Consider the following 12117-nt stretch of genomic DNA (forward strand, 5'->3'; position numbering starts at 1 on the left):
TGTGTGTTTATACAGTCAATAAATCATCCCCCAAGACTTGTGTGGACTTGTGTCATTCAGGGTGGCCATTTTGTGCCTGACACAGCACAACACCAAACAAACAACCCATGATGTTGTAGAGAAGAGAACAGAAATACAACATGTCTATTATTTATTTGTTCCTCTTATAGGGTTCAAAGATCACATCTGTGGGTTTTCCAGTACTTCTCAATCACTGTATCTATATTCATTGCACCTGTGCTCTCAGTCACTTAGGATAATGAAATCCAGGCCCCATGAGCATTGAAATGAACTGCATAATTACTGTACATAGTTGTGCATGTCTGTGAATGTGTGTATTGACTGCTGTGCTACGTTCTCTGTCCTCCCTAACCTAGTATAGTATGGGGCACCAAATGGAAAACAGCACACACTTTGTTTCGAGTGTCCTTTTTCACACATTTAACTTAAATCTAGTTTTTTGTCCACATTTATAAATATTTAGCTATTTAAATAAATACTTAAATAAATGCTAAATCTCCATTTTTGAAAAACAAATATTTATCGTTTGATAAAATATTTAGCTAAATCCTAAATCTCTGAGTCACAAAATAAATATATAGCTCTTCAATAAATATTTAGTCTAAATATAAATGTTAAATATAAAAGTTGCCTTTTGTCTCCTATTCAAATGGTCTGAACAATGCCATATTGCCATTTACTCTGGCCTTGGGAATGTATTTCTTTCCAGTAAAGCAATGGAACGTGTGTCTAACGTCTGTTTATTGTCTCTTACTCATATTGGATTGCCGCTCTGTCACAGAGTTTTAACTCCCCAGTCTCCTCTGATCTGAACCGCAGGTTGCAAAATGGACTCGCTTCAGTCAGAGCCACAGAAAGGGCAGCAAACGGAAAAGGGGAGAAGGGAAGGTGATCACATTATTCTGTGACAAAAATACTGTGCTCAAAGTCCAAGGCTCTACCACCCTGGGGTGTTCAATGCCATGTGATCCCAGGTATTTTCTCTGTGAACATGACCATGACCTGAGTCAGTACTACCTGTCCCATACCTTGGTCTGAGGGGGTAGAGCTACCAGCACAGTTCTTTTTCACACAGTGTCCAAAGCCAGTTGTTTAGTCAAGAAAACAAGCATATTATTGTATACTCTGTCAGGGCTGTAATATTATTATTATTATTTATTTATTGGCAGACGCCCTTATCCAGGCGACTTACAAAACATAAGCCCAGTGCAAAGTGCAAAAATACAGTTAAGTACAAACAAATTCAGATTTACATTTAGTATAACACATTTTACAAATTCCAATGTACACAAGTGAACACAATAAATGAGGTCTGACATCCTGGATAATAAAAGCTAAAATCAAACAAGAAGTTAGGTCACAGTCAAGGGCCAAGGGAAATATGAATACTAGTAATGCAAGAAGCATGTTAGTGCTATCCTACAGGAAAGTAAAGGACTAACATTACAAGTATTCTCTGAAAAGATGTGTTTTGGTAAAATATGTATTTAAAGCTAACCTTGAGCTCCACCCAGCAACCCTGTGATATGTTTGTTAGTATGTGCTGGTGTTAATGTTTGCATTCTGGTTATACAGGGTTCAATTCAAATACCACCAAGATTATCTTTGTGACTGAAAGGGAAAGGAATTAACAGGTGTGAAATAATACTCTTTAGATTGCACATAATATAAGTCTTTGGAAGTGTATGCCATTGATATAAAAAAGATGAATGAAAGGAAAAACATGACCATTTGCAGAAGTAATTAACTTGTGAATTTATAACAGGAAACGTGACTTGCAAGATGGAGAACGTTACAGTTGTTGTAAATTGTGGTCAAAATAATGTTACAACCTTAGTGAAAAGTAGCAAAGAATGGGGAAATCTCTTCTAGTAAAAAATGGATGGCAATGCAGTGCTAAAGCTGTGTGAAAAACAGTTAACGGTGTGTCTAGCTTGGATTGTAATCATGAGGTATTTTATGAGAGAAAACTTGCAGTAAAAACAGCAGAAAAATATTTCAACAGTAGTATTTTCCTTTGTTTTACCATGGAAGTCCTTTGCTTTCATTGACTTAGCCGGTATGATTCAGGTTGGATCATCGTTAGGGCCCTGCATTTTGCATGACTTGGATTTTTGAACTGTATTTCACTCATGAAAAACACAGGGCTGCCATGTCAATTTTGGCAGTTGACGGGTGCGAGAATTACAACTTTTGCTTAAATGTCAGAAAGATTCCTGACTTTAGGAGGCATAAAGTGGAGTACTCATCAATTGTAATACAGGATGTTGTGGTGGAAAGAGTTGACTTTGAGATTTCTTGGGACTGAGATTTTATTGATGTACCATAGAGAGTTTTAACGCATCCCATCACTGTTTGGTATGGTAATATTACTGCCAAAGAGCACGGAGCTGTGGGGGCTGACCTCCCATCACAGAGAAGATCTACCACAGCAGAACATGCTCGAATGCTCTGGGGATTGTGGGAGATGAAAGCCACCCAGCCCATGAGATGTTTGTTCCTCTGCAGTCGTGAGACATTATGGTCAATTAAGTCGGTTGAATAAGATTTTATTCCCCAACATAGTGCGCACCCCAAATAAATAAAATAACATCATGCCCGCACATAGCACTTAACAGAGATCAGATCTTCAGTCTGGTAGTTGTTATCTAGCCTACATGAAATACTGCACTGTGGATGCTGTAATGCTATTGCACTTTTTGTATAGTGTATCTGTCATATTGTTTGGGTTTTCTTGGTGTGTTACTGTCCTTTGAGCTCAGCACACAACGAATTCCAATGTATATATATTTTGTAACTACTTACAAATGTCAAATTGAACTTGAGAAGCTGGGGAACTGGGAATTCTGTATGCATATTATCTAGATTTGATATTTAAATGAGGCACTAAACAAAATCTAGCAAGTGAAGTAGAAGAAGTAGTCATGATGGCAGGCTATTTAAAACCAGCATTTTGCACTCTAAAAACGTAATCTGGTCATTGAGCACATGATAATTAGTTCATGAACCTTTGGTACTACGTCACATTATGGAAGAGCAAGTGTTATATATAGAAAAGGGGAAAGAACCGATGTGAACTATGGTAATCTAAAACATTATAAAAGAAATGCAAATGCACTGTGATGATTAATAACAATATTTTAGAAGTTTGTTATATGATGTCATGTGTTATATGATGTTCATGTTGCTGAGCAGTCAGGGCTGCAACATTTCACGGTAAGGGAAAAGATCCAGACATGTCTTTTGCACTGTTTTTTGTTTATATTGTAAGTTTTATTATTATTAATGTGGATTGTCATAAAATATTTAGGGGTATTTTCTGAAGTGGGCAATACAATAAAATGGAAAACTTAATATACAGAAACTAATTATGCCTTGACTAACATTCTGCAGTCTAACTAGAACTAATATATCCATTTTCTTTTATTGTTTTTAATGTACGTGTGTTCAGTTGCATTTTAGACACATTGTGGGACTGAGCAATCAGTTCATAGCTGAAGTGAAACATTATGACTGTCATATATCTGGAAATATCAGGCAATATAACCAATCAACTATTTTACAATCAACTATTGGCCACAATCAAGGTCTAATCCCACCCCCATTACAGGAGAATGCCTTCATGTGCAACACTGTCATTACAATATTTTGCATGGAGATGTATTGTTCCATCAAATGCCATTTCATTACCAGAACTTCTTTAATTTCTGTCAATCACAATGTTGATTAGAGTCAGAAAATCATTAGACCATAAGCTATAATTTAACTTTTGTTTTTTATTCAATGCACCAATCAATCATGTATGACACAATGAGAATTAAATGTGTACAAAAATGGCTAGATGTTCTGGAACTTGTCACTTTGTTAAAATATAATATTAAAGCCTTCCGCTAGTTTATTTTTACAGAAGAGATATCGGGAACAGAGTCCTTGTCTGGATCAGTATCCAGTAATTCTAGTTGCGACTCCAATTTTTTCTGACCAGTGGTTATCGGACTGGCTGATTTTTGTTGTTCCGTAGGCTGTTCTTTCAGATTTGGATTGGCTATAATATCGCGGTCAGAGTCTGAATCAAGATCACCGTCTAAATCAAAGTCACTGTCATTGTCTTCCTCTTCCTCTTTTCTCCTTTGCCGGTCTCTTCTCGGACAGACATCCTGTACTTCACATTCGTTTGTCTGTTGCTCAGCACCAAGCCTGAAAAGCACACAAATATGAACATCACAGGTCAAGAAAGTTTTAAATAAACCTCATAGCTCTGAAGTACTGTATATGTACTGGACAATGTGTAACGACACACGCGATCTTTGTTAAGCCTTGCCAAGACTGATTTTATATGAACATGCTTTTGTTTTATTCAAAATTAAAGAGGTGGTATATCCCTCTTCATGATCATATTAATTTAAAAATACTTACTAGGGCAGCTTTCTTTTTTTCAATTTTTCAATGTGTCTTTAATTTCTCCCAAAGACAATTATTTTCCATTTTAATAATCTAAAGTCTTGCACCAGTACATATGTTTCAAAGGTATGGTAAAAATCAGTTTTATGTACACATTAGGTATTCATATAAATAAGCAAATTACAAAATCCAGATCCAGGACAAATCTAGCTGCTATTAGTGCTATGAAAGGAACTGACTAATTTGTATAATAAATAGCCACCATCTGGAGCATATTTCAAAAAGTTACAAGAATGTAGCTTAAAATAAGACTGATGGTTTTAGAAAGTGAGTTCATGTTACATATGTAATACAATAAAATATATATAATTCTAAGACCGTATAAAACTATTTAAGTCTCCTTAAATGCCAGTAGTGACAGCTCAGCAAAAGTGATAGTGATCTAGATCAAAGAGATTAATGAGTCAATGGTTTAATAATCAGGAAGCTACAAATGTGGTACAGTCATGATAGAATCATAAAATTAAAAATCGCATCTGATGTGAGTTTCATGACTTAAAAGATGATTTTAGAAGGAAGAATTTTAATAAGCTGCAAGATTTTATGAGACTGAAAAGAATGTAACACTGATATGCTGACTTTGTTCAAGTAATTCCACCAGGGGGCCATTCTAAAAAGAGCTCATTCAAATAAGGAGGACACAAACATTTGAGGAAAGTGATAGAATGTCATTCTACTGCATCTATATCCGATCTGACAAATTAATGAAATCTAAAGGCCCCCAAAATTGTGATTAGGGGCAGAATGATGACACTGGGTATTCACTTACACATGAAACATGACATAACAGACTGAGGACTATGTTAAGAACTTTAAGCAGTCTGTCATTGATAGAGGCATCAGGAAGATGCCAACACCAAGCATAAATATTTTAAAGTAAAACCTACACATTTGGCCATGAAAATAATTTAACCCAAAAAGCCTATTCAGCAGAAAACAAAAATCCTATCATTAAGCTTGGTTGTTATAATAAACTTATTTGAACGTCTTAAAATACTAATTCTTTAGAAGAAAAGCAAACAGTTAATCGATTCTTAATACAAAATCATCACCTGTTAAACATTTGACAGTGATTCAGCAGAGGATTTATTCTCTCTCCATAAGAGGTCAAATTAAATTAAACACACCAGGACATATGCACAGGGTTATGACACCAATTTATGTGCTGTGGCATGTTTTTGCTCAAATATTACAAATGTACATTTAGTATTATTCTTTTAAACAGGTTTAGTGTGTGTGTAAAAATATAAAGATTCCAAAAGAGACTGGATGACAGATGGCTAAAGTCTCATAAACTGGTAAGAGAACGTAAGGCCATGGATGGTTAGTCACAGAAACCTTGAGCTACTGCCAGAAGTATGATTTACTTTCATGCCATCTGTTTTTTCATCTTTCCTCTCTTATATAACGTATGAAATTAACAAAGCAGGGTATAAAATTAGTAGTTTCTGGAAGGCAGGATAATGAGAAACCAAAGGGAGATCAATGGAAAATAAATTAAGCCACCGCCAACCAGTAAATACTTTGATTAGTTGTGGTGCTATTTCAATGTGACACACTTTTTTCACACAAGTTTAAAACAAGTATAACGGTTACAAAAAAAACTATTACAAGCCTAACAGATGCAGTGATCAAAAAACAACCTGACCCATTTGAAAGGATTGGTCATTTTGTCAAAGTTAAATGTGTTGTGTAGACTGGCTTTCTTAAGTAAACATGACTATTTAAATAAGCACCAAGAGTCAGGCTGCAAGTTATTTGAGGCCAGACTCATGCACTTCCTTAAACCAGACACATAATACTGCTATTAACAGGTGTTAGTAATACTATCAGGATAAATACAATAAATCAATATTCATCAAAATCTTCAAAACAGTTTGTAAATAATTCAAGTCCATGTTTTGAGTCAGTATTGTATTTACCAGCAGAAGGTGGGGATTACACATTTAAATTTTCTTATGCCTGAATACAGAAGTCTACATTTCACTCCAACAAAGCACCCGGGCACACTCTCTGGATACGTGGTCCTTTACACACACATGACATTGCCTGTTAAAGTGAAAACTTACGGGATGACAATGTCTTCCTTCTTTCCACATTTGGCACAGAGTTCCAAACTCAGTGCGCATGGCTTGCATATGACATGGTAAGCATCTCTCACAGACTTCTGAAGACACTTAACACTGTAAAACAATTAAAACCTGTATTAATAAACACCTTCAATTCATGTATACACAAGGAAGATAAAATGTCAATGTTTATTAACCTTTCCTGACAGGAAAGAAAGAAAAACCATTATCAGTGAAACAGTTAATAAGTTGAAGAGATTTATTTTACTAAAAACAATTGATGAACTCTTCTCACTTTGAGCTCTGTCACTGTGTTCATAGTCCATTGGATGCAGGGAAATAAAGAGAAATGGCTGATGCCACTAAAAATGAATGTTCAGTGATCATGTGACAGACTGAAAGTAAATATTCAGTTAAAACTGTAAGCCAATTTCTTCTTAGCTTGATAAGTAGTCTGTAGTCTGTTTACAATGTTTCTGAGGGTGTTCAACACACGACACCTTCTTCTGACACCTGTTTCTTAAGTTGCTTAGAAAGCTTGAGAAATGGACAATAAATCTAATACAAACATGAACAAAATAGAATATTTGGGGTGTACAGTAAGAAATACACAGACATTATCTTTACAAAATGTAATCAAGATGTTTGATCCAAAATATGATGAGAATGGTCTCATTTCTATGATGAATTCCTCTACAGAAGAGGTTGAATCACTAATTATATTGTGGAGAAGGAAATGAGTTGGGTCATTGCAAGCTCTCAGTTTAATAGCATATCCATGGGAGTGGTTTGCCATTGCATGCAAATGTATTTCTGTATCACACACCATTTTGCATTTAGACAAGGTAGCTTTTAAATTTGGTCGAAAATATAATAATGGTATCTGAAATACATACTACTAAATAGCACGTTTTAAATATTTGATATTGAGTATTATAAATTAGTATTTTATGCCATCTTTACAAGATGCCTATTGTGATCAATTTCCTATCCACGCTTGACATCCATTAATCACAGAGCAAGCTAAACATGATGCCATGTTACTGTTCTGTATCGTGATTAATATGACTAAAAGCTGGGTCTAAACTGAACAACAGATCAATCACATCATTAATGATTCATCAGGCTTTGATGTATTCCTTAAAACATTCAGCAGCAAAACCAACGTGTGTTACAGCTATGCACCACATCAACACGTCCCCTCAATTCTTTAGCAAGCAAAGACTAACTAAGAGTTAATGTTAAGCAATGCTTGTGGTCATGGAGCCCTGAGCAGATGCCATATATACATCAAATCATTTAGGGGGTCATGTAATTCTGAATAGGTTTTCATGGTATGTAAATGAAAATTAAAATTAGCAGATATCTGAAATTGAAGTTTGTGCTCTGCTTCCATACATGCTTCTGCTTGAGGCAAACAAGATCCTGCCATATTGTGAACAGAGCTATGCATTTACAAATTGAACTTGTCCAATAATAGAACAATCTGATAATCAAATCCCCCAAACGCATGGATTAATTGCAATTAAATGGTGTGAAAGACCCATTACCATAAAGCACTGTAATAACTTGCAAGGCAGGGGTTTCTATTTTTCTGTAATCGTTAATAAAAATACAATAAACATTAACCAAACATGCCCTGAAACAATGCTAGAACAAAAACCATAGGCGGAAAGTGAACGTAAAACATACCATGTCTTTGGCTGAACGAGGGGTTTGTACTTGTTGAATTTCACCTTCCATTCCAACACATCCTTGCAGCGCTGGCAAACACCATCGTGGACCTTTGCATTTGCTCTCTAAAATGTGTAAAAAAATAAATCACATATTCATTAGATATTTTAAAATAAAACAAGTTAAAAATATTTTTTATGAACATCTTTATAAACCATAGGATGTAAAACAAAATTTACAAAAGAAAAAAAAAAAACATAATTTCTGTAATTCTACTGAATTACCTTTACTTGATTATGCCAATCAACTTATGTTTGTAAAGTTAAGATGCTTCTGTATCACAATGCTGTACAAGTATTAGTTTACAATCTAACATTATACCGTTGAAAAATTATATATTCTATTAATTCTAAAATAAGGCCAGTTTGTTAACAATTTACTTTGCACCTGACCTTCTGAATCACACAAAGCAGTTATTATACTTTACCCAAAAAAGCCATGAAAACCCAACAGAAACCAAAGGAAAAAAAAAGAATTAAAAAATATGTATCAAACTCTCTAAAAGCCAACTGAAAGGAAGTTACAAACACTGTCGACATCTGGCTGCTTTTTGCCCATTTGGAATCAAGAAAAGAACTCCATTGCTCAGCATAATAAATGACAAACAACGGATACAGTGACATTGTGTTATTACTTACGTAAAGTCAAAGAAAAAAACATTTCTTCTAGCTTTTCTAACTGAAAAATCATGTGTTCAAACATCTGTTGAAATGCAAAGCAACTACAATACATGCAATAATAATTACAGAATCCAGCTACACAAACCTGTCAGCAGTGTTTATGGGTGACGGTTCATATTATTGTGCTAGTCATCAAAAAACATTTGAGATCATTTTTCAATGACATTTTGCAAAAGAACTATGTTGATGTTTAGACTAAATTACAGGGATAAGAACTAAACAGATATTTACTAGTATTTAAGAAAGTATAATCAATTTAAACAGCTGCACATTTTCTCCAAAAGGCCATAATATAAGAACAAATGAAAATTTTAACAAAAATAAAATGGGAAGTTATAAGGAGCATATAGCTGACCATACACATAATATATGCTAGATTCTTAACAATGCATTCATCCAATAAGGTGGACAATTCTGTCCTTATATCACATGGTTTCAATGCAGATCTATACTGTTATCCACAGTCTTCCACACAGTGACTCGTTTAAATGTTATTTAAATTTAAAACTAGGAGACACCCAACACATATGGGATATAGGCTACATTTAAAAACAAAATACAACTTTCAACTTTCAATGTAGGAAAAAGGTTTTTTTGTATAATGGTGCATTCATTGACCCTTCTACTTCCCTGTGTGGCATAGACTAAATAGAACAAAATATAAATGTGTATTATTTATGTATCTTTAAAAATACATAAGCTATGTAGTTTTGCTTTGCAGCATTTCCTAAAAGAAAAAAAATAGAATCAACCTAGCCTATGTGTTGTGTACATTAGCAGGTTCTTTAGGTACTTTTTGTATTTTTCCGTCTCTAGTCACAGTAATAAGCCGTGCGATTGTTACAGAAGAAATCACCTGTTGCTAAGTTACAGCAAACGCACACTAAGGAATGTATTCACTTAAACAAAAGCTGGGGATAAGCAGGCACAGAAATGGTAATTTACTGCAAGCAGAAAGCGCTTTTCCTTGCCACTACTGACAGTTCTGCCTTCACAATTCTCGTATCAATTGGCCAAGCTTCTCTGGGAAAGTGTCTTCAAGCTGCAAAATATTTGTATGAACCATCTTTAATATGACATACCGTGACAGACAAATGAATTAAAATGCAGCTCTGGAAGACCTTAGCATCTCGAGTTGAAAGCTTTACTGCCATAGAAGGAATATCCGAAAGAGAAATCAGATAAGACTGGAAATGCCCCTGTGGGTTATCATAAAAGTTTGCCTAGCTGCAACATAAAAATAAAATGTTAAAACCATTGACAAATATATAACTTTTTGGACCGATATGGTGTTTTCATCAATAATAGCAACAAGTGCATCACTGACATTTTCTGAATATCATGGGTATATACAACATAAAAATGCCTGTGCCAATTATTTCTTTATTAACTACTTTTCAAACATGATAGGTTTGTTGGCCCATTTCACTTTTAAAAATGTATAAGCACTGTTCCCACTTTACTTACCTGAAAACAATACATTTGACCAAAAAAGTAACTTAGTTGCAAATATATTCTATCTGCCCTTAATTACATCTTCTGAAAAACAATGTTATGTAATAAAATAAGTGTCTCTAACATGCATGACTGAATCATTCTGACTTTTAGTCTATGTATTATGAAATGTACATTAGTCATCATAATGCCACACCTTTATGGAAAACACCTGCATGTCATTTAAGTTACAGATCACCACTGCAACTTAAGAGCCTTTAACTTCATTTACATAACATTGTTAAACACTACCACTACCGAACAAAGGTGCTTTATCTCAGGGTAAGCAATGGTTTTATGAAGATCACGGCATTGGTTCAAATGGAAAGCTATTATTCATTTACACTAACTAGGTCTCTGATAATCAGCAAACAATGCAACAGTACTGTGTAAATTGGATAGCTCGAGGTAAACTAGTAATACTGAACCGGCATGTCCTATATAAAATACAAAGCATACTAATTTTGTTAGGACAGAAAAAAGCTCACATGACATTAGCACATTTATTTCAATGACGAGGGTGCTATGTCAAGCAAATACACAAATACGTCATGCCATGTGCTACTAGTAGTACAATGCAACTTCTCTGTTCATGTGTCAGTATCAACAGGTCTCATTTAGTAAGCTTACATGGCCAATGACACCGTTTTGCAAAACACGTTTTTTTAGTATAGTGAAGTGTAAATACTGAAAGTGAAACGTTGATCTTTTTTCAAAGTTATGGCCAATGTAGTCTATACATAACATTTGCAAAGCTGGGCTAATGACATCAACACGTTGCACTACCACTGCATCCAACTATTTACCACTATACAACCTAATCACAGGACGACAACGTGTCTAGTCAGTAGCAATTGAAATATTCATGGGCACACACACACACACACACCTAGACGTTAGTTTTTGTATACACACATCATGATGTACATACTCTACTCACCTTTATCTGAGCACTCGTTACGTACTTATTGTTTTTGAAGGCAGTGGTGTTTTGGTACTTTTGAGGCCGAGAACGACTCACATTACCTTTTTGAGAACTCATGATCAAACACAAATATTGTCGAGAAAAATCAAAAAGCGAAGTGAAAACCACATGCTCCGGAGAAACCAAACACTATCCTAACCCGGAACCAGATGGCTCGATATCTTCCGTCATACGCCTGGGCAACACTGGAGCATGGGTGGAGTTCTTGTGGCAGCAGTTCTGCGCGTATCTGCGCCGCTCCGCCAATGGGGTCGGTGGAATTCTGCAGATCTGCGCAGACCTGCGGAAATCTGCGCTACAAGAAAGCGTCCGTTATTTCGCTCGCACTGGATAGCTGCTGATTAGTTCGTGAATTGCGATTGGTTCATATCTGAGTTTCCTTTCTTTCATTTTTTTTTTACTGTGGCCGGCGTTTCACTACTCCCTGAAAGTCCTAACATTACGTCATTTCACCGAAAGACTACGCCTTTTGTCAATGGATTGGCCTAATCTCTGCCAGTCATTTCTAATTGGTTCCCTTCAGTGGCTGTCAACCCCTTAAATGCGGCTACCTCATTCTGCAGTTGTTAACACCCGCCTCCTGCCTCTCCTCCTTGTATTTTCATTGGCGCGTTTCCTCGACACTCGAATTCTGCTTCGTTGTGATTGGTGGAGCCGCCTGTCCGTTTAGGGA

The 12117-nt window shown here is 35.5% G+C and overlaps 1 protein-coding gene across 2 annotated transcripts; it reads right to left on the minus strand.

Moving 5' to 3' along the window:
* Window positions 1-3777: 3777 nt before the first annotated feature.
* On the minus strand, window positions 3778-11869 carry c8h9orf85 (chromosome 8 C9orf85 homolog). Of its 2 annotated transcripts, none has more exons than XM_066711166.1 (4): window positions 11400-11869; window positions 8244-8350; window positions 6552-6665; window positions 3778-4218 (listed from the first exon to the last, which is right to left on the minus strand). In XM_066711166.1, exons 1-4 carry the CDS (start codon window positions 11499-11501, stop codon window positions 3912-3914), a joined length of 630 nt encoding a protein of 209 aa, XP_066567263.1. In that variant the 5' UTR covers window positions 11502-11869; the 3' UTR covers window positions 3778-3911. The 2 variants fall into 2 exon arrangements, with proteins under 2 accessions (XP_066567263.1, XP_066567264.1); XM_066711167.1 differs by lacking the exon at window positions 11400-11869 and adding an exon at window positions 10048-10134.
* Between the last annotated feature and the right edge of the window lie 248 nt (window positions 11870-12117).

Source organism: Amia ocellicauda, chromosome 8 (assembly GCF_036373705.1).
Source record: "Amia ocellicauda isolate fAmiCal2 chromosome 8, fAmiCal2.hap1, whole genome shotgun sequence".
Lineage (NCBI taxonomy): Eukaryota > Metazoa > Chordata > Actinopteri > Amiiformes > Amiidae > Amia > Amia ocellicauda.

Excerpts from the sequence above, each read along its gene's own strand:
- c8h9orf85 (XM_066711166.1), bottom strand. The coding sequence starts at position 11,501 with ATGAGTTCTCAAAAAGGTAATGTGAGTCGTTCTCGGCCTCAAAAGTAC. Across the intron at positions 6,666-8,243 it reads CTCGTTCAGCCAAAGACATG|TGTTAAGTGTCTTCAGAAGT; the intron begins GTATGTTTTACG and ends ATTGTTTTACAG. Across the intron at positions 4,219-6,551 it reads AAGGAAGACATTGTCATCCC|GCTTGGTGCTGAGCAACAGA; the intron begins GTAAGTTTTCAC and ends TGTGCTTTTCAG.